We start from the raw sequence: 22,924 nt of genomic DNA, 5'->3' as shown, positions 1-22,924 counted from the left end.
GCAGCAAAGTCCTCTAGACAGGGACATGCAGCTGCATCGTTCACCCCGCCCCCACCCCAGAAGCCTAAAGACAGTTCTCATTTTATCTTTCCTGCCCAAAGCAGCTAACTTTGATTACATTGGTATACAAGAAAGGGTGTGTCTGAGGGAATCAGAGCACTAGGAAATCTTATTGTTCATTCTGGCGCCCCTTGGTCTGCAGTCTGACGCCCACCACTGCCTTTTTTCTGTATAAACACTGCCTCTCGGCCAGAGCAGTAAGATAGTTGGTATAGTACTTAACTTGCACACAGTCCACCTGGGTTCCATCCCTTGCACTTGAACGATCCCCCAGCATAGAGCCAGGAGTAAGCCCTGGGCAGGAGTAAGTGCTGAGCACTGTCCTGAATCAGAAGCCTGAGTCATAGCACAGCGGGGTGTGCATTTGCCTTGCAGGTGGGTGACCTGAGTCTGATCCCCAACATCCCATTTGGTCCCCCAAGCACCTCCAGGAGAAATTCCTGAGTCAGAGCCAGGAGTAACCCCTGAGCATCGCTGGGTGTGACCCAAAAAGAAAAAAAAAAAGCCTGAGTCCCACCCCCCACAGCTCTTATGCCTTTCTCTGTCCAATTGTGCAAACGTTCTTTCACAGAATAAATTTCAAGATCTAGTTGGCCTTATTCAATGAATCTTTCTCAAAGGGACTTGTTTGTCCCTTCTGGCAAGCAGAAAGCTTCTAAGGAGGGTTTTAGGAAACAGGTTATTATACTCAGGAGAGAGTGGAACAAAGGTATTAGCAATAGAAAAGAGAGCTGATTTCAACCAGGGGGTGAAGTGCTGGGTGTTTTATTATGCAAATTAAATATGCAAGTGCTGATCAGGAAATTCCAGATTTAAAAAGAGAAATACCCGAACTGAAGAAATATTTGTAACCCCATCTAGCAATCTGGGTTGCCCTCCCAACAAATTCAGTTGTCAATAACGTAGGCGTTATACACATTCTGGTCTGGGTTCAAGAGGCAACGCCGTCCAAACCCAACTCGGATGCGGCGGCCACAGCGGAGCCCCTCAGCTTAATAGCCTCAGGACTTTGACCCTGACCTCGGTCCTTCCCTCGACAATGCAAAGCTTGTCTACGGGCTATGGGGATGCCAGGTGCAGACTGCTGAACAGCAACGCGACGGCACAGCGAACAAACAAGCAGCAAGGTCCGCTTCGAGGTTGCCCCCGCGTTCCTGTTCGGAGTCTGACGTTTCCCACAGGGTCAGGGAGCAGAAATACAGGATATTTCCAACCAAGGCCAAGCAGAGGCGCTGCGGGGCACGGCCTGCACCCCAGCCGGGCAGGGCCGGAGGCGGGCGCGCCGGGGCGATGGCACAGCGGGCAGCTGCCTGGCACACGGCGACCCAGGTTCGACCCGGGCATCCCATTAGGCCCGCATGGTATCACAGAGCGTAGAACCAGGAGGGGGAAATCCCTGAGCGCGGCTGGGCGTGGCCTGAGACTGGCGGCGGGAGCGCGCCCCGGAAGCCCCTCCCCGCTGACGCTGGGGGCGTTTCTCCCGGGACTTTTTTTTTCCTTTTGGCGGGTTGTTTGTTGTGGCGTCACCAAAGCGTTTGTGGGGGTTGCCAAGGGCACGTCTGCACGTCTGCGACTCGGGCCCACGCACGACACGGGAGGGGCGGACTTGGCGCGCCGGACCCGGCGCGGGAGAGCCGGGACGCGCGCGATCGCGCCCCCAGGTCGGGAGAAACGGCAGCGCCGATCCGGGGGGCGGGGCGCGGCGTCGGGGCGGAAGCGGCGGCGTGCCCCGTGCGTCGGGGCGGAAGTGGTGGCGTTTCCCCGGAGGGTCGGGGCGGAAGCGGTGCCGAGCGGCCGGCGGCGGGGCGGCAGCTATGCTCTCCCGGAGCGGCGGCCGGGAGTTGGTTCCCTGCGGCTCGGGGAGCGTCGGCACCGGGTAAGCGGGGACGCGGGGCCCGGCGCTGCCTGCCTGCTGCCGCGCCGCGCCGCACGGCCCGATGCCCCGCCTGCCCCGCCGCCGCGGTTCTGTGTGCGCCTCGGGGAGCTCGGTGCAAACGTCCATTGACTCCCTTACCCGTCGTGGGTTCTAGGCACGGACTGAGCTGGCACCGTCCTGGCCCGTGCCGTGGGGGCCGCGGAGAGCCTTTCCCCCGCTCCCGCGCTCCTTTGTCCTCCAGGCGCCTTGACCGCCCCGCGGCGCGGCCACTGTTGAAGCAGCACCGGACACTCGGCGTTGCCCGCGCCCGCCAGTCGTGATGCAAACGCGACTCTTTTCCCCGTAGGTGCTGCCGTTGACGATGCCCGGGTAGCGCGTGAGGATGGCCCTGTCCCCGGACGCCGTCCCGTCCCTGTCGGACTGCCAGTGCCAGATCTGCGTGGGAATCCTCATTGAGCCCGTGACCCTCCCGTGCAGCCACACGCTCTGCAATGCCTGCTTCCAGTCCACGGTGGAAAAGGCAAGCTTATGCTGTCCCTTCTGTCGCCGCCGGGTCTCGTCGTGGACCCGGTACCATACCCGGAGGAATTCGCTCATCAATAAGGAGCTGTGGGAGGTCATTCAGAAGCATTACCCGGAGGAATGCAAGCTGAGGGCGTCGGGACTGGAATCGGAGGAGTTTGGTGAGTGCGAGCCCGCGTGCGCTTGAGCACGGACACAGACTGTGACATCAGAGCTTTAAGACGTGGTGAACTAACACCGACTCTCTCTCTTTCTTGTTTTAGAGGAGAAAAATCCAGATTAGTCTTTGGAGTTTGGGCTTTAGGGGACTCCAAGTCGTGATTAAGACCAGTGGCGAGATTGGTTTTTTGTTGCAATCTCTAGCCTATGTTACATTGGTGGGTTTTTTTTGATTGGGTTAGAAACGGGGAGAGTTAAAAATGGCAACAAAAAACTTTCCACAAGATTTGCCTGAGTAGAGTCAACAGTCGTGGGAAAAGTTATGTAAATCGATAACGGTCATAGTACAGCAGCAGCAGAAATCAGCTACAGGACTCACATGTTCATATTTCTTTGTCTCATTTTTTTCTAATTTACCTGCCCATACATCTCTACTGAATTCGCCCCTTATGCATGCAATGAGCCTAATTTAAATTTTTTTTGGTTTTGGGTCACACCTTGTACTAAGGGCTTAACTCCTGACTCTTGGCTTACAGATAAGGTTGACAGGGACAGACCATAGCGGGTGTCAAGGATCCAACCAAGGTTGGCCTTGTATAAGGCAAACACCCCCCTGCTGTACTATCACTCTTGTTACGAGCCTAGTAATTTTTATTACCATTTCCGTCTGGTCTAGTCATTTTCATTCTAAGGCCTCTACAGTATAGACTGGAGTTTCTCAGTTTGCTCCAAAGTAAATGCTTGACTCTTGACATGTTGGGTCACTTGGGTCACCAGTCATCTAGGCTGTGTTTCTTGTCTCGGCCTTATATGAATGTGGTCAAGTATATTTGCCTATCTTAGGTGAGTTTTGGTTTGGGGTGCTCTTTTTGTATGCATGGGACAGTAAGGTGCAGGGAATCGAACCCAGTACCTTATATGAAAGGCGATTGTCCTCCCACTGAGCCATATCCCCTGCTCTGTAGTTGTCTTAAAACAATTTTTTTTATAGTGATAAACTTGCTATTTACATTACATATTTCTATGTCGTTACTTTCATTAAAAATCTTTATAATTCCTCCATTTAAGGTACACAATTCATGGTGACATTAATTACTTACATCACCAGTTTTCTGATACTTTTTTACTGTCTCAAATAAATTATATATATATATATATATTTGTTTGTTTTTGTTTTTTGTCACACCTGGTAGTGCTGAGGGCTTATGCCTAGCTTTGTACTCAGGGATAAAACTCCTGGTGGGCTTGGGGGTCCTGGGGTTGAGCCCGGCCCAGTCGCATGCAAGGCAGGCACCCTTATCCCCTGTCCTATTACTCTAGCCTCAAATTATTTAACCTCTAACAGTGGCTCCCTATTCTTCTCACTTTATTTTTATTATTTTTGCTTTTTGGGTCACACCCAGCGATGCTCAGGGGTTATTCCTGGCTTTGCACTCAGGAATTACTCCTGGCAGTGCTTGGGGGACCATATGGGATGCCGGGGATCAAACCCGGGTCGGCTGCGTGCAAGGCAAATGCCCTACCCGCTGTGCTATCGCTCCGGCCCTCTTGTCACTTTAGTTTCTAGTCTTTTTTGTCTATGAATTGTTTTATTTTGATCTCTCATTTGAGAAAAGGTTAGAGAGTTAGGTCAATGGACTGCGTATGCTTTGTGCAGGAGGCCCGGGTTCGATCCCCAGCCCTGCATGTTCCCTGACCACTTCTGGGTGTGGCCCCCAAATCCCCGACCCTCCCCCGATTTTCATGTAAGTGAATTTGCATGAATTTACTATATATATATTTTTGTATCTTACTTCCTTAAGTCAACATCATAATATTTCTGCTCTGCACACACCGTACCATCTGTCAGTATTGCATTCCTTGTTTCTGGGGTTGGGGTTTTGGGGCCACTTCTGAGGCACTCAGTGGGACCTATGCAGTTCTGGGGATCAAACTGGTGCAAATGTCACATAACTTTGTTAATCTGAAGTTACTTTTTCCTTTTTTGTTTTTGTGTCACACTTGGAGATGCTCGGGGCTGGCTCCTGGCTCTGCATTCAGGAATCACTTCTGGTGGGGCTTGGGGGGAAACCTGTGGGATGCTGGTGATCAAACCTGGGTTGGCTGGTACAAGGCAAGTGCCCTATCCTCTCTCTGTTCACTGTCACTGTCATCCCGTTGCTCATCGATTTGTTCGAGTGGGCACCAGTAATGTCTCTCATTGAGACTTATTGTTATTGTTTTTGGCATATCCGATATGCATGGGTAACTTGCCAGGCTCTGCCGCGTGGGCTTGATACTCAAGGTAGCTTGCCGGCTCTCCGAGAGGGATCCTCTCTCTGGCCCCTGAAAATATTTTTAATTTGATTCACCGTTTCTTGGTTGCTGCAAACCCTTATTTTCTGGTAGTGTTGGCTCTGATTGATTTTGCATGTTCTTTGCTGTTTCCATGGAGCAACGAGAGCTTCGAGCAGCTAACTTTGCCATCTTAATGACAGCACTTTGCCAGCCTCCTCTCTTACTGGGGCCAGAAAAGCAAGTAGAGCAGCAGGTACTGCCTGCTTTGCACCTTAGGTAACCGAGTTTGATCCCAGGCGCTGCATATGTTCCCCTGATCCCTGCCAGGAGTGATCCCTGAGTATGGTAGCCAGGAATAAGCCGTGAGCACAGCAGGGTGAGTCTCCACCCCCCCCCCCCCCAACTCCAAGTAAATAAATAAAATTGCCATTGTTAGGTGGGCCTGCGGGTAGCCTAGAGGCAGAGAAGTGTGAGCGCAGGATGGTCTCCCACCACCCTACACGCCCAGGCCTGGTCCCAGCACCAGGTGAAGTCTGCAGTTGGGTGCAGTGCATGCGTGGGTGGGCCACGTGCCCAGATCTGTGTGGTCCCAGCGAGCTCCGTAGCCAAGTCCTGAGTCTAGCACCAAGAAGGGGAAAGGGGTAAGGAGAGAGGAATATAATTGGCATTCTTTTCAAGAATGACTTTATGCTTGAGCTTGCCATATACGTGAAGTCAGTTTTTTGGAAGGATAATGTTCGGGCAAATAAAAAAATTTTTTTTGAGCCATACCAGGTCGTATGCAGGGGTTACTGCTCCCAGCTGTGCTTCGGGAGCCATGCAAGGGCTGGGGATCAGGCCCAAGGCTCCTGATTGTGGCGTATGTGCACTGCCCGCTGAGCCATCTCCCAGGCCCTCGACTTCTCCATTCTTAGGGCGCTCCTCTCTCTGGAGCCAGAGACTCCAGCAGTGCTTCTGCACTAGGATTGCTGGAGTGGGCACACTTAATCTTCTCTGGAACCTTTGAGTGCTCGAGTCGTGATGGGAGTGATGGGGCCCCACTTTTCTTTACTTGTTGTACCTAGTATGTAATTGGTGGGGGGGCGTGGAGTGGAGCCATAGTACAGCGGGTAAGGTGTTTGCCCTGCATGCGGCTGACCCAGGTTTGATCCCCGGCATCCCATATGGTCCCCCTAGCACCGTTAGGAGTGATTCCTGAGTGCAGAGCCTGAGCATCGCTGGGTGTCACCCAAAAAGCCAAAAAACAAACAAAAAAACCAAAACCGTAAATGGGAAGTAGAGGGAGGAAGGGAGCCCACAGTTTCCCAACTCCACTTACCTGGATTTGGGCCCCTGCATCATTGAACTGAAATGAATTTAAAACACACACACACACACACACACACACACACACACACACACACACACACACACATACACACACATATGCACGATGTACGCAAGCAATTGGGGACAGGTGACGCAAAGGGTTGGGGCACATGCCTCGCTAGTGGCGTTCCACACATCAGAGCTGCCAGGACTGGCCCAGGGGCAGCACTGCTGACCAAACTTGCAGCTTCAACGTTGCACAACAGGCACTCTTGTCACTGAGCCACCCCTTGGCCCCATATTTCTCCGATGACTAGAGATACTGAACATCTTGGGCTTGTTGGCCATTTGTACCTGAATTTAGTAATTATTATTATTTTTTTAAATCTGTGTTAAAAAACTGGTTTATTCTTTTTTTTTTTTTTTTTGCTTTTTGGGTCACACCTGGCAATGCACAGGGGTTACTCCTGGCTTTGCACTCAGGAATTACCCCTGGTCATGCTCAGGGGACCATATGGGATGCTGGGATTTGAACCCGGGTCGGCCGCGCGCAAGGCAAATGCCCTACCCGCTGTGCTATCTCTCCAGCCCCAAAAACTGGTTTATTCTTAAGTTGGTATTCTTTATATAGTCTTGATATTAATGTAATATGCAAATGTTCTTTGGGGATTGAATTTTGGGGAGAGGGGGTGTGGTTTGGAATCTGAGCTACTCCTGAACCTGCTCAGGGGCTGTTCCTGCTCTGCCCAACAGGACGGTGTTTTCCCACGTGCAAGGTTGACCTTCAGCCCCTATTTGGATTTTTATAACATGTTGACTTTATTCTTTTTTTTTTTTTTTTTAAAGAAATGACCATTGTGGGGCTGGAGCGATAGCACAGCGGGTAGGGCATTTGCCTTGCACGTGGCTGACCCGGGTTCGATTCCCAGCATCCCATATGGTCCCCTGAGCACTGCCAGGGGTGGTTCCTGAGTGCAGAGCCAGGAGTAACCCCATTGCATCGCTGGGTGTGACCCAAAAAGGGAAAAAAAAAAAAAAGAAGTGACCATTGTAAAAGAAAACTCAGAACATACCATTCCCAGTTGTGTGCAGTGATTTAATGTCCCCCACATGCAGAATCCTGGTATATGTAGTAGCCAGGTATCTTCTGAGCTGGAAAACTGTGGTACATTTGGTTTACATCTGTTTTTTGTTTCAGTTTATTTTTGGGCTTTGGGCCACAGCTGGCAGTGCTCAAGGCTTAGTCCTGGCCCTGCGCTCTGGGTTTACATCCAGCAGGGCTTGGGGGACCATATGGGATGCTGGGGATTGAACTTCCTTCTTCATAAATGAAGTTTTAGTGGAGCATAGACATGTATATGACTGTTTTATGCGACCACAGTTAAGCGTGAAGGTTATAATAAGCTACCAAAACAAACTATTATCTTGTCCAAATGAAAAAAGTTCCTTCTTCACCTCTTGGTTAATGACATTGATGTCGTGTTAACTGGGGTTGCGGACATGCCTGCCCGCTTGCTGAGTACACACTCAGTTGCAGCTGTGACCTGGCGGGTTTGCCTCCTTTACTTGGAGTGTTCGCTTGTCAGTGTTGGCACAGTCGGGTAAAGCACACAGGTTACAGTGGTGGGAGTTTTCAGGCAGTTCTCACACACACGTGCGCCATGGCTCACAGTTCCTGGCTGCAGTTGCTTCAGCCCCAAGGCACTTGCAAGCCCAAGGATCGAAAACAACTGCTTGCGGGCTGGAGCAATAGCACAGCAGGTAGGGTGTTTGCCTTGCAGGAGGCTGACCCGGGTTCGATTCCCAGCATCCCATATGGTCCCCGTGCACCGCCAGGAATAATTCCTGAGTGCATGAGCCAGGAGTAACTCCTGTGCATCGCTGGGTGTGACCCAAAAAGCAAAAAAAAAAAAAAAAAAAAAAAAGTAACTGCTTGGCACATGTGGGGCACCAGGGGTTGAACTCAGGACTGTATGATTGCAAGGCACTGCATCCTCAGACCCTGGCATCAGTCACCAGCCAGGTTGGCTAAGAATTGCTGAAACAGGGGATGGAGCGGTAGTATATGCTTGCTTACATATGGCCGTGGTCTACATATGGGCTCCCAGCTCTGCCAGGAGTAATCCCTGAGTTCAGAGCCAGGTGTAAGCCCTGAGCACCACTTGTGGGGAAATCCTCCTTCCCAAAATATTGATCAATAGCGGTATTAATAATCATACATTTGACTGTAATTTTCTGTGTCTAGGTGTATGGTTTTAATAGAAAATCAAAACTAGTCGTGAAATTCCGTTGCCCAGGACCAGAGAGACGCAGGCTGGCGTGAGTGCTGTGCATACAGAGGCTCAGGTTCCGTTGGTGGCAGCACATGGTCCCCCGAGCACTACTGGGAGTGACCCAAAGCAACTAGCCAAGAGTAGCTCTTGAGCCCCACAGGTGTGGCACAGAAATCCGGACGAAAAAACAATTCTGTTACCTATAATATTTTCTTTCTTGATCTGAAACAGTTGATGACTGTTGCCCAGTTCGTCTGATAAGTAAGCCCGGGGAATTGAGGAGAGAATATGAAGAGGAGATAAGCAAGGTACGTACTGTGCCGCTAGCTCTTTGATGAGTCTCTGTAGTATTTCCAGTTTCAGATTTTACAGACAGCTTTCAATGTACTTTTATTACAAGGTCTCAGTTTTAACTTGTGTTCTAATAGTTACAACCTGAGGTTGATATATTTATACAGATTTTTTGTTTGTTTTGGGGCCACATCTGGTGATGCTCAGGGGTTACTCCTGGCTCCGCACTCAGGAATCAGTCCTGGCAGTGCTCGGGGGACCACGTGGGTGGGATGCCAGGAATCAATCCCTGGTCAGCCCCGTGCAAGCCATGCCCTACCCGCTGTGCTCTTTCCCTAGCCCAAGATTGGTGTCCTTATGGAAATGGTGATCCTGAAGAATTTAAGTCTGAATGCCTTTTTTTTTTTTTTTCATTTCTCTGAAACTTTGAACTAAAATGGCAGAAAAGCACGTACCATGCATGACTCACAGTTTGGGCTGCTGTAGTAAGAAACCCATAGATTGGGTGACCTACACATTTATTACCTAAGCTATAAACATGCATTCCTTTCCTCTCTGGGTGCAGGGAAATCCAGGATCTAACTGGCAGATCTGATATTAGGCCTGGGGCCTTCTGGTACGCTCACCTAGCACAGAGAGGTGGGAGAGAGAACTCTCACGCTTCTTTTGGTTTGGTTTTGTTTTGAAGCAACATCCCCACTAGAACACTTGCTCACATCTTTTGCCAGCTTCTGTCAGAGGGATTCCTCCTCTGGCTGAACAGCAAGATGGCTTACTCTGAGGGGAAGTGTTACCTCCTTCCCCAAATGGGTGCCAGTGTAGTAGGGACTGTGGTGAGAACTGAGGCCAGGAGGGGGGAAGCCTTAATGCAGGTGTCCCCAGGCTGACTGGGCCAGGCTTCCTGAAAGAGGACTCTGCCTCCAGACCAGTACTTCACTTGGGATTTAGTACTTGCCAGTCTCTTTTTATTTAAAAATATTGCAATTGGGGCTGGAGGAATAGCACAGCAGGTAGGGCATTTGCCTTGCACGCATCCCATACGGTCCCCTGAGCACTGCCAGGGGTGATTCCTGAGTGCAGAGCCAGGAGTAACCGCTGTGCATTGCCAGATGTGACCCAAAAAGCAAATAAATAAATAAATAAATAAAAACAAGTATTGCAATTAAGGTAAAAGTGCAGAAGATATTTAAAAGATATAATCATTTCAAAGGTGGCAGCAGAACGACGAGCCAGTGAGGAAGAAGAAAAGAAAGCCAGTGAAGAATATATCCAGAGATTACTGGCAGAGGAGGAGGAGGAAGAAAGAAGGCAAGCGGAAAAAAGGCAAAAAGAGCAAGAGGAACAACTGAAAAATGATGAAGAACTGGCAAGAAAACTAAGCACTAATCTTGTAAGTTTGAGGACAGAGCGTTGAAGGATTAATTTTCTGTTGCACGAGCTTTCTCTCGGGCGGTGAGTCTCGTCAGTCGGGAAGCTGCCGAGTGGACAGGAAGGCGTCCCCTGCCCTCTGCTGTCAGTCAGGGTTCCTTCCCCACAGGGCACCACGGCTACCAATCTCTTACTTTATTTATTTTTTTTAAGTAAAAACAGCTTTGCTTTGGAAATTCTAAGAGGAGGGGGATGAGACAGAGAGTAATGCGAGAACACAGGCTTCTCCGGGGTGGAGAGGGAGTCACAGTCCATACCCCAGCATGCAAGCTAGAAGTCTGAAGCGTGCATCGCAGGCAGGGACATGTGGTGACACGCCTGCGGGGGCACCGAGTACCCGGCAGCGGCAGAGGCGCTCGGCAGCATAAGCGCCAAATTCTTTTTCGTATTATCGCCCAAAAAGAATGCATCAGTTACACCATATCACATATCGGCCAGCTGAAAAGTTCACAAGACACTTAGCGTGAATGTGTTTTAGAGGCAGTTTCAAGCGTCTTGAAAGTGTATGTTACAACACCACGCCTAAACTAAAGGCTCCTCACCTTAGCCCCTGGCCGCTGTTTGATTTCCAGGGGTCTCGTGTGTTCCGTACCTTGCCTCTGTATTGTGTATATGAGTGAGAGCACCCAATATTTGTCTTTGTTCTTTTTCACTTTATTTTTCGGTTTTGGGTCAGAGCGGGCAGTGGGCGCTTCCTCCTGGCAGGGCTCGAGGCGCCGAGGCGGCTCTGGGAATCAGACGCCCTTCAGGCTTGGTCAGGGCAAGCCGACCCGCTGTACTGTCTCGTCAGCCTTTTCTTAACGCTTGTTGTGGGGCCACACCTGGCGGGGCTGGGGCTTGAGTCCTGGGCCCCTTGCACGCCGAGAATGTGCTCTAGCTCTTGGAATTACCTCCTCATCCTCACTTTTTCTTTCTCTTTTTCTGTTTGGCTTTGGTTTGGGGGTCACACATGGCCATGCTCAGGGCTCACTCCTGGCTCTGCGCTCAGATTCTCCTGGCAGCAACCAGGGGACCATTTGCAGTGCTGGGACTTGAACCCAGGCTGACTGTGCAGGGTCGGCACCTGACCCTCGTACTGTCCCCGCCATCCTTCTCACTTGTCGTGCTTAACATTTGCCCCTTCCATTTTCATTCATGGTACTGCGAAAGGCAAGATTTTATTATATTTCCACCATATTTTCTTGATCCTTTTGTGTACTGTGATATTTGTATTGTTCCCGTAGCTTGGCTAGAGCATATAATGGCACAGTGAACATAGGAGTGCGTACGTATCTCATTTGGGGGCTGGAAATCGAGTTTCAGGGGTTAAAGCAAAGAATCCGAGGTTGCTTGCCTTGCATGTGACTGACCCCACTTCAGTCCCTGTTACCACGTGGTTCCTAAAGAACCACCTGAGGTCACTCCTGAGCAGAGCCCGGAATAGTCCCTGAGCACCCCAAACTCCCCCCAACATATAAATAGTGGCATAATAATTTCACTATATAAATGCAAATCAGTTTTTTTTTCTAATGAAGCACATTAAATCCTTTAGTATATTCAATCTGGATTTCATAATGTTCCTGTAAATTACTACCTAGGATAAAGAAAGGATAATAAAACCTATTCTTCAAGACCAAAGGGTATGGTAGGACCCCATGATTTGAAAGACCTTGCAGAATCACTTTGGGATTCTTTGAAAAATGCAAATCCTCATGTGTGTTCTAAATTTATTGAATGGGATTTAGGAAAACTCTCCCCAAAGGCATCTTGGGAAGCCTGGTGTGCATTCAGGTTTGAGAACATCTTAAGCACGAACCATCTGTTTCAAACAACAGATATTTTAAAATATACTTTCCAAAGGGAAGTATAGTTGTAACTGGGACTTTGGAGAGGCCTCCCTGGTGTCTGTAATACTGTGCCAAGGTTTAGATTGCTTCCCTTTGTATATGCTAGTTTTCTCCTTTTTTTTTTTAACGCAATTTGAAATTTTTGTTTATTTTCCCAGATTTTCATTGTTTAGTAACAAGGCTACAAGACTGCTAATATTTATGGTTTTGATATACAAAATCATGCACCCGTCCTGGGACTCTGCACACTGTCCTATGTCATCTCTGGTCTGCTTCTGTCCCCCCTCCTCTCCTTCCTGCCTCCGCTGCCTGGGAATCTCTTTTGTAATATATAGGGAAAATGTAATTTACAGTGACTTCAATGGGCTTTACCTTTTTCATATTTTTACACTGTCAGTGTTTTAAAAATGTCAGCATAATTCATGAAAAATAATTCATGTGGATTCTAAATTTTCAAATAGCTTATTGCAAAATTTAAGTAACATACTGTGCTTTTTTCTGTGTTAAAGAATAATTTCCATCAGGGAAATGTCATGACCTCTCCTATGAATTCCAAAAAATCTGGTACAGTCACAGCCAAGTCACAAAAGAAAAGTAAGAACAAACAAACTAGCATTGGAGATATTCAGAAGTAAGTGAACATGATTATTTATTGACCACTTACTGTATGCCTGTATTTTTTTTTTTTGTTTTCATAATCTACTGATTATCAAAACTTGGTCCATAAGCTTTGCATGGAAACTTCTAGATGGTTTGAGAATGATGCTAAATGAGACCTACTCATGTGCTACAGTAGTAGCACAGAGAAAGATGTGAAACTTGTTTTGATTACTCAGGATTTCCATAATTGGAAAAGTTTAGAAAATACCACAATCTACACTTTAAAACTTGTGCAAGGTATTATTTTGTTTCAGTTGAGTTCATATTGTGGGTAATTTTTGTCCAAGATTCATAGAAGTTTTTGATACTTAGGAATAGTTGCTTTTAGAAAATAATTGTGGGGCTGGAGCGATAGTTCAGCGCAGGTAGGGCGTTTGCCTTGCACACAGCTGACCTGGGTTTGATCCTGGCATCCCATATGGTTGCCCGTCATCACCAGGAGTAATTCCTGAGTGTAGAGCCAAGAGTAACCCCTGAGCATCACCAGGTGTGGACCCCCCCCCCAAAAAAGGGTAGATGTGATACTGTGATGAATTGTACTAGTAATACTATTAAAAATTTAAGTCCAGAGAAATACTCCTCTGGAATTGATCACTGAACTGTACAGAGGTAAGAAATTATTATAAATATAAGACGAACTAGTGGATTTAAAAAAAATATAGAAGTGTAGAAACTAATGGGTTAGAATTTAAAAACAAGGGCTGGAGAGAGAGCTCATTGGGCTGGAACACAGACTTTGGATACACAAGGCCAGTGTTCTAGCCCCTGGCACTTCTGGGTGTGGCTCAGAAACTAGAAACAAAAGTACAAGCAGCCAATCACTGTATCACTGTCATCCCCATTGTTCATCAATTTGCTCGGGCGGGCACCAGTAATGTCTCCATTCATCCCAGCCCTGAGATTTTAGCAGCCTCTCCTTACTTGTCCTTCCAAACAGTGCCAGATTGGAGGCTCTTTCAGAGTCAGAGGAGTGAGACTTGTTATTGTTACTGTATTTGACATATCAAATATGCCTCGGGGAGCTTGCCAGGCTTTGCTGTGCGGGCGGGACACTCTTGGTAGCTTGCCAGGCTCTCCGAGAGGGACGGAGAATGTGTATGAGAGAATACAAGCAAGTAGGTTAAAACCAAACACGTGTGCTGTGAACACGAAAATATTCTCAATATTAGTAGTCATTAGGGGGAAATATTCAAACAAATACTTGTGATTAACATTTGTGTCAGCATCAAGATTTTTATAGGTTTGGGGGGCTGGAGCACAGCAGGTAGGGCATTTGCCTTGCACGGGCCGACCCGGGTTCGAATCCCAGCATCCCATATGGTCCCCTGAGCACTGCCAGGAGTAATTCCTGAGTGTAGAACCAGGAGTAACCCCTGTGCATCGCCAGGTGTGACCCAAAAAGCAAAAAAAAAAAAAAAAAAGACTTTTATAGGTTTGTTCTTGGCAGGGGTGGGGGGTGGTGGGCTCTGCTCTGGGGGGACTGTATGTAGTGCTTGGAACCAAACTGGTGTTTTGTGGTGTGTGCAATGAAAATGCCTTCACTCTATCCGGAGGGGTTCCATTGTTTATGATTTGCTTACACGACATAGCTAGAGTAGGTAACGACAGAGGCAGAAAGCGCAGAACGGTTTCTGGGATTGGAGGAGAGTGGGAATGAAGGATGATGCTTAATGGATACAGGATTTCCTTTAGGGACAGAGAAAATGTTGGGAATTAGAAATGAAGGTTGCACAACTTTTTTTGGTTGTTGTGACCCCAGCAGTGTTCAGGGCTCACTCCTGGCTCGGCACTCTGGGATTACTCCTGGTGGGGACCATATGTGGTGCTAGGGATGGAACCCAGGTTGCTGCATGCAAGGCACGCTCCCTACCTACTTTACTGTCGCCCTGGCCCTGCACAACTCTGCACACTAAATAGCACCCAGCTGTACTTAAAAACAGCTAACTTTATTTTATGGATTTTAGCCTTAACCTCTCTACCATCTCTCCAGCTCCCCAACCCCCAAACTTATAGTAGTTATCACATGTGACATGGCACAGGGATGGACAGACAAAAGTGATAGAAGTTCTATTAAAGATGGCCTAGAGGTCCAGGAAGGTGGCCCAGAGGGCTGGAGTACAGGCTTCGAATATTCGGCCCCAGACTTGGCTCCTTGAGCACCGTGCCAGGAGTAGCCCCTAACCATCCTTGGTTATGGCCCAGAAGCAAAACAAAAATAGTTTGTATTCTAAACATATATGGAAGTCATATATGTTTGATTATTTTGGAAATCATTTTTGAAAATATTGGTTACATATGAGGATACATACATACAGCAAATTAGAATGGAAAGGAATTATTTCCTGTATTTCTGTTTACAATTTTTTTTTCTTTTTGGGCCACACTTGGCGATGCACAGGGGTTACTCCTGGCTCTGCACTCAGGAATTACCCCTGGCAGTGCTCAGGGGACCCTATGGGATGCTGGGAATCGAATTTGGGTCAGCAGCATGCAAGGCAAACACCCTACTTGCTTTGCTATCATTCCAGCCCCCACAATTTTTTTTTTTTTAATCTTTGGGCCACATACAGCAGTGCTTAGGGCTTAGTCAGGGATCACTACTAGGTGAGCTCTGGGGCCTACATAGGGTGCTGGGGCTCAAACCTGGGTCAGTTGCCTGGAAGGCAAGTAATATAATACCTGCTGTATTATTGCTCTGGCACCTTCTGTTTACTTTTTTTTTTTAACTCTTTGGGTCACACCTGGCAATGCACAGGGGTTACTCCTGGCTCTGCACTCAGTAATTACTCCTGGCAGTGCTAAGGAGACCATATGGGATGCTGGGAATCTCGAACCCGGGTCGGCTGTGTGCAAGGCAAATACCCTTCCCACTGTTCTATCACTCTAGCCACGTTTACTTTTTTAAAATAATTGTTCAGCATAGTTAACAACTTTTTGTTTGTTTTGAGCCATACCACTGATGCTTAGGGGTTACTCCTGGCTCCGAATTCAGGAATTAATTCTGGTTGTGCTTGGGGACCCGTACGGGATGCTGGAGATTGAACCGGGTCAGCTGGTGTCCAGGGCAAGTGCCTTACTTAATGTCCTGTTGCTCCAGTTCCAGTGTTAACAAATCTTTATTGATTAAGTTGAATAAGTATTTGTTCTTGGGATTGCAAAAATTATTAAGGCTTCAATATATAGTTCAGTCTTGATTCTAATATACTTAGTAACTACTATTCAGTATTACCAGGTTATTCTGTAGTATCAGGAAACAAATTAAACTTGGATTCTGTAATTAGCTGAATATGTGGTTCTTGCTCATGTAAGTTTACTGGGTAAGTAGTCTGTGCTGTTCAAGTATGATGTAATTTTTCTAATATGCCTATGAGACACATTCATTTGTATTTGTATAGATCTTTGTTTTGTACTTGATTATTCTGCTTGTTTTTGGAATTCATGATCTTACACATTACTTGCAATCCATTTTTTTCTCTTTTTTGTTTTTGTTTCCTGGGCCACACCCAACAGTGCTCCCTGCTCTGTGCTCAGGAATTAGTCCTGCTGGTGCTTGGGGAACCATATGGAATGCCGGGATTGAACCTGGGAACCCGCTTTATGATTTATATATTTTTAATTCCTTTTTTTCTGGCCTTAGACATTTTATTGGCACTCCATCATCTTCATTTGTTTACATACTGAATTATGTGATAATGGTGTCTCAGCAAAGTGGACAGCACAAGGGTTGTCCTGTATTTTTCCTTTCTGCTGGACCCCCTCGGCCACGCAGAGAAATACCCGGTGTGGTTCAGAACTGGAAAACTCCGCTCTGAGCACCTCCAGACACATCCCACCAGCCTCAGCTGACAGCTGTCAAGCTGTGCCTGAAGGTCACTGGCTCTGAAGGAGCCTCGGGTGACAGAGGCTCGCTGTCACTGGATCCCTCGGGAGCCGTGGACTCAGGCTGGAGTGAGGAAAGGCTCTTTGTGGGAAAGGAAAGTCCGTCCTAACCTCGGCCAGGCATGTGATGTCTGTGGCTTTCCCTCCCAGGAGAGAATTCCAGGAGGAAATAGTACAACAAAATAGTTTTTTATGGATGGGGGCTGGCGCGATAGCACAGTTGGTAGGGGCTTGCTTGCATGCAGCAGACCTGGGCTGGATCCCCGCATCCCATATTAACCGCCAGGATTAATTTCTGAGCAGGGTCAGGAGTAATCCTTTTTTGTGGCTCAAACCAAAAAAGCAAATAAAAGATAGGTCTGTTTTTTGTTTGTTGTTTGTTTTTGGATCACACCTGGCAGCGCTTAGGGGTTACTCCTGGCTCTGCACTCAGGAATCACTCCTGACACTACACAAGGGACCATATAGGATGCCGGGATTGAACCCAGGTGGGCCACGTGCTGGGTGAACACCCTACTCAATATACTATCTCTCCAGCCCCCCAAAAAAGATAGTTTTGAAAGACATGAGGTGAAAGAGGAGAATACATGTTCGATACATGTTCAAGAGTAAGCCATTTTTATTGTTTGGGGCCACATTCAGTGGTACTTGGGGGACTTACTCTTGGATGCTTGCTCAGGGATCACTCCTGGCATGGCTTGGGGGACCATATGTGGCATTCGGGATCAAACTTCGGTCAGCTGCGTGCAAGGCAAGCACCTTACTCACTGTATTATGTCTCCAGCCACTGCAGTTCGATTTTTCTTTTTTTCCCGAAAATTTAATGATAGAAACAGCTAGCTGCTCTGTGAAAATTAGGGGTTAAGGAATGTACTTTGCAGATAGCCAACCCGCTTCGATTCCTGGTACTAAGCAGTAGTCCCCGGAGAAGCCCGAGAGCCCCAAGCTCAGGGCAGGAGTGGCTCCCAGCACTGCCGGTGTGGCCTAGTGTCCCCGCTCCCTCCAGTAAAAGAAAAGGGAAAAAAAATCATCCAAAGTTACCACCTTTTGAATATCATTTTGGGGGAGAGTTCTGCCATTATTAAGTTATATACATGTTCACTTCTCTAATAATTTAAGAACTATACCTGTCATCTTGTAACCTGTCCTTTTATTCCCATTTATTTTACAGCATTTTCCATTACATTACAAACTTCATATTTTCAGTGCCAAATAGCCTATTAAAGATGCTTACAAGTGCTATAAAGTTAGCTCTAATTAGAAGGTAAGATTAGATGTTTATATTGTAACCTGGGGCAACCCCCCAGAAGCGAAATAAAAATAATTTACAGTCAAAGAGCCAGTAGATAAGAGAGAAGGCCCAGGATCCTGGCACGAGAGCGAAGCCCTGCAGAGCACAGATGCCATGCTGCTGGGCCACAGGCAGCGAGGGGATGAGTGCAGGATCAGGTGACAGTCTCTGTGCCGCACAGTCAGCTGAGCACGAGCCCCTCGCGCCAGTGAAGATGAATATAGATATAGTATGGCCAGAGAGATCACAGCAGGTCAGGCGCTTGCCTTGTGCCCAGCCAACTCGCCAGCTCCATTTTATCCCGGGCACCCACATGTGGGCCCTGCCCGGCCCCCAGCCCCGCGAGGAGTGATCCCGGAGCAGAGCAGCAGGAAGTCCTGATCACCACTGGGTGTGGCCCAGACATGTGTAGTTAAATAGGTGGAAATTTCTGGTGCTGAAATGAAACCTTCTCCCTGGTTTAACAAGTTACTGTCCTTACGTTGTGACACCGTCATCTTCCATTCTAGTGTTGTCTGCCCCTTGAGTGTACGTGATTTCCCGTTGCAGCCACAGTAGGTGCTTAGGGGCTGCTCCTGGGTTTCTGGTTTTGGTTTGGGGGCCGCACCCAGCAGTACTACTCGGGGCCGAGTCCTGGCTCTGCCTTCAGGGATCACTCCTGGTAGGGTTCCAAAGACCATATGGGTGCGGGGGGTCGCACCCAGGTCCCCTGCATGCAGGCAAGCACTGTGCTATTGTTCCAGCCTTCAGCTGCTCCTGGCTCAGTAGACCATGTGGTGCTCGGGGTGGGACCCAGACCTCCGACTGACCCCTTCTACAATTACCCCGACCCTCTAGGTGCCTTTTGAAGTTTTAGGGAATTCAGAAATGTTTAAATTTGGGGCCAGAGTCAAGTACAGCGGGTAGGGCGCTTGCCTTGCGTGCCGCCAACCCAGGTTTGATCCCCGGCATCCCACATGGTCCCCCGAGGTGCTTGAGGAGTGATCCCTGATCACCACCTGGTGTGGCCCAAACACAAAATAAGTTTAAATTTGGCTTTTTACTTATTTTTCTCCTGTTTTTTCTTCTTCTTTTTTTTTTCCTAACTAAAATAACTAAAACTTAAAGCTTTTTTCTGGACCTTAATCACATTATTAAGGAAATGTATGAGCAGTCTTTGTGATGAGTGAGCAGGCCTGAACCACACAGGCCAATTGTGTCCAATCTGCTGTTTTAGTTTGTGTTTATAGTACTCGGCTTCTTGTCTTTCAGGCATTTAAACTTCGGTAAACATTGCTTTTGTTTTTTTTTAAAGGTATTTGTTACCCCGTTTTGTGTCAGCTTCACAGCCAGAACTTGTTCAAGAAATCAAATCAAACTCCAAGTCTGCTGAGGTATGCTGATGCTAAAGATTCCTTAGTTTAGCAAGTTTACTTAGAGGTGTCTTTTTTGTTTTTTGTTTTCCTTTTTGGGTCACACCCGGCGATGCACAGTATACTCTTGGCTGTGCACTCAATGCTGGGAATTGAACCCAGGCCAGCTGTGTATAAGGCAGTGCTATCACTGTGCTATCTACCTGCTGTGCTATCACTCCAGCCCTAGTTTTTTTGTTTTAAAAATCACAGCTGTAGTGACCAGAGAGATAGCACAAACGGGTAAGGTGCTTGCTATGCACGTGGCCGACCCAGGTTTGATCCCCGGCATCTCACTGTGGTCCCTCCTGCACCGCCAGGAGTGATCCCTGAGCATCAGCGGGTGTGGCTCCAAAACAGAAATACGAAACAACAAAAATCAGTGTTGAAGCTGGAACAGTTTCCTGGAGGGGGTTATAGGGGGCAGTGCTTGGGCCTTATTCCTGGTGGTGCCTGTGGGTCACGTGGAGCTCCAGCCTGCTAGTGCCAGCCCACCCAGCCCTCTCACCCGGGAACACCTTTTCTTCATTTCCTGTTCTCATCTGGATTCCTGTATTTAGTAAGCTTTTTTCTCCCAGGGAGCAGATAGTAAATACTTTAGCTTTACAGACCATATGGTCTTTGTAGCAGCCACTGAACAGATGCGGGTAACTAGCCTGCAAACAGCAAGCACCCTCCAAGTACCATCTCTCTGCCCCTCCACCCATATTTGAGTGCCCACACCTTTCAGACTTGGGGTTCATGCAGTAACAGATAAAACTCAGAGCCTTTGGCAATTTAGGCATATGCTGACCCAAACAGTAAAAATATTAAGAATATATGTGGGAACCAGAGATAGTACAGTGGGTACAGAGCTTGCCTTGCATATGGCCAACTTGGGTTCAATTCCTGGCATCCCTTAGGGTCTACCAAACCCACCAGGACTGGTCCCTGGATGCAGAGCCAGTACTAAGCCCTGAGCACTGCCAGGGGTCGCCCCAAACCCTACCTCCCACCTCCCCACCACACTTACTGTGGAAATAGTGCAAGTAGAATGAATACCTAGTATACCCTCTTCCCTATACTTCTTCCTAGCACTGCTTGGCGAAGCCTGGTGGCACCAAAGCATTAAACCATCAGGCCCATGCCCCCTGGACCCAGTATTGCTAGGAGTAGCCCCTGATCCCGAGCATCTCTGAGGATAGCCCCTATTTAAAAAATTTAGATAAACACCTTAGTGCAATAGTAAAATAACTACCTTGTGTGGCACCTCAGTGTGATTAGAGGTACCTACCTATGACTTACATCCCCCCACTTCTATCTGCTCTTTCTCCTCTACAGGAACTGGCTGATCACGGTATTAAGAGCCCTACATGGCAAAATAGCAACACTGTGGGAGGCGAGCAAACACCTTCACAAGTGTGCCTTGAAGTTCAAGAACAAAGTGCAAAATCCCCAGTAGACTCACCCGTGCCTCAGTTATGTGCCAGTAATACAGATGAGTGCCTTGAAGGGGAAGCCAAAACAGGACCAGAGAGCAATCATGAGGCAGAGTTGTGTGCCCCGAACCATGAGGGACCGGAAGTCACAGCTCTTTACTCTAGAGAAAATGCAGCCACACCTTGTGGCCAAAAGGAGAGTGAGTGTGCTATGGCAGATATGTCAGGGATCACTGACTCAGCTGAGACAGACAGCGAAGAGTCCTGCCTGTCGATCAGTAAAGATACCTCCAAAAGAAGAAACCAGGAATCTTCACTTGAAATGGTCAAGGATCCATGCCTTTCTGTAAAAAGGAGAAAAATACTTGCAGACCCAAAGGAAACAGATACCAACTTTACCCAAAGGCTGATGGATTTGGAACATTTGTTTTTTGAGAGACATAAACAAGAAGAGCAGGACAGGTTATTTGCATTACAGCTCCAGAAAGAGGTGGATAAGGAACAAATGAAGCCAAACCGGCAAAAAGGATCCCCAGATGGGTATCAGTTACGTGCTTTGTCGTCACCGCAGGAAGACCAAAATGGACAGAGGAAAACTTCCAGAGACAGGAATTTCAAAAAAAAAGCTGATAAAGAGCATTCAGAACCTCAGAGAAGCTCTAAAAATGAAAACCGGCATCCTTCTTTAAGGTTGAAACATTCAGTTAAAGGAAAGAAGATGTCAAATTCTACTGGAGATAATTGTAATCTTGTGAAAAGTACTCATTCCCTAGAGCTTAGTAAGTCACAACAAAGTATTTTTCAGATGTTTAAGAGATATACAAATTAATGGAGCGGTATAAGTGTTTTATACTCTAGGTAAAGCGGGGCTGGGAAACCCATTTCTGTCCTAGAATCTCTGAATGTTGTGTTTTTCCATCGTCATTGTCTTTCATTCAAAGATTGTATGGTTACATAGGGAGGAATATACAAGTATGTTTCTGCCAAATTCAACCAGTCAGCAAGAACCCCAGTTCTTTCCACTGTTAATAACTCTAAGGTACTAAGTTTGACAATCCTCTGTCTTCCAGATGGCTTGGTTGCCCCCAAGAAATCTCCCAAGTCCCATTCTCTCCAGACATCACAAATGAGGGCCTTTACTCATCTTTTTTCCTAACCCATAATCAAAGCAATAGCATGTGACACCAAGTAATAAAAGGCTTAAAAGCTAAGTTTCTTGCCATTTACCCATATACATGCAGACTATCGCAGCATTTTTGAAAACCTTTAAAATACTTTATGATCAATGTCACTGGAAAAGAGCTGCTATAAATTAGAAATTTAGTGGGCAGAGAGGAAGCTCCACTCATTGAGAAAGGGTTGCAAAGTTGGGATGATGCCATGCGCGGTAGATACGGAAGCACTGGAAATAGTAACAGGAATGGGTTTAGGGGTAAGAGGGAACAGCAAGTAGATCTTGACTACTCCCTCATCCTTTGCTCAAGGACACTAACAATATTTGGGGTTTACGGTTTCCACACCATAGTATCTGGTGTCAAATTAAAAGTTAGTCACGGAGCTAGAGACTTAATACAGGGATTGAGCTGCTTGCCTTGTGCACGGCCTGCCTGGATTTGAACCCTGGTATTACATGTGGTCCCCCTGAGCACCGCCAGAGTGATCCCTGACCTCAGAACCAGGAATAAGCCCTGAGCACCAGGTATGGCCCCATGAAACGAAGTGACTAAGTTACCTGACACTTGGTAATTAACATTTCTGTTATTTCAGAGACTGACTACAGGAGACTAAAAAGTATCACAGCATTCTATGTTGTAGAGTCTAAGACTTGCATTTTTTTTTATTGTTTATATTGATGCTGACATACTTTTGTTTATGATAGGAAGTGTATTTGGATTTTGCTCTGAAAGTTAAAACCAGAAGGTAGTGATTTCATTTTATGAAATTTAACTATTTTGTTTGATATAATTTAGTTTACAATAGTTTTGACAGGATTTTTTTTTTGTTAATGTCTAGTTATATATTCCTTAATGTAAGAAAAAGTAACAATAAAGTGGCCAGAAACCCATTCTAGCTAAAATTTGTCAGTGTTTTTGTATGTCACTCCCCCCACCCCCCGCCATATTCTAAAATTTTGTTTATTTTGCATACTTCTGATACGAGTCAAGTTCTTATTTGGAGGGCTCACACCCAGCAATGCTTAGGGGTTCCTCCTGGCTCTGCACTCAGGAATCACTCCTGGCGGTACTGGGTGACCATCGGCGATGC

The 22,924-nt window shown here is 47.3% G+C and overlaps 1 protein-coding gene across 2 annotated transcripts; it reads left to right on the top strand.

The window, feature by feature from the left end:
* The first annotated feature begins 1,580 nt into the window (after window positions 1-1,580).
* Window positions 1,581-22,729, top strand: RNF168 (ring finger protein 168). Of its 2 annotated transcripts, none has more exons than XM_055127956.1 (7): window positions 1,581-1,721; window positions 2,283-2,619; window positions 8,707-8,783; window positions 9,977-10,156; window positions 12,530-12,651; window positions 19,145-19,223; window positions 20,562-22,729. In XM_055127956.1, exons 2-7 carry the CDS (start codon window positions 2,319-2,321, stop codon window positions 21,486-21,488), a joined length of 1,686 nt encoding a protein of 561 aa, XP_054983931.1. In that variant the 5' UTR covers window positions 1,581-1,721; window positions 2,283-2,318; the 3' UTR covers window positions 21,489-22,729. The 2 variants fall into 2 exon arrangements, with proteins under 2 accessions (XP_054983931.1, XP_004603290.2); XM_004603233.2 differs by lacking the exon at window positions 1,581-1,721 and adding an exon at window positions 1,783-1,936.
* The last annotated feature ends 195 nt before the right edge of the window (window positions 22,730-22,924 follow it).

This window comes from Sorex araneus, chromosome 2, assembly GCF_027595985.1.
Source record: "Sorex araneus isolate mSorAra2 chromosome 2, mSorAra2.pri, whole genome shotgun sequence".
Classification (NCBI taxonomy): Eukaryota; Metazoa; Chordata; class Mammalia; order Eulipotyphla; family Soricidae; genus Sorex; species Sorex araneus.
Note: the sequence above shows the minus strand (reverse complement) of the source record. Positions and strands in the feature narration are given on the sequence as shown.

Coding starts and splice junctions, on each gene's coding strand:
- RNF168 (XM_055127956.1), top strand. CDS start 2,319: ATGGCCCTGTCCCCGGACGCCGTCCCGTCCCTGTCGGACTGCCAGTGC. Junction 8,784..9,976: donor ATGAAGAGGAGATAAGCAAG/GTACGTACTGTG, acceptor ATCATTTCAAAG/GTGGCAGCAGAACGACGAGC. Junction 12,652..19,144: donor AGCATTGGAGATATTCAGAA/GTAAGTGAACAT, acceptor TTTTTTTTAAAG/GTATTTGTTACCCCGTTTTG.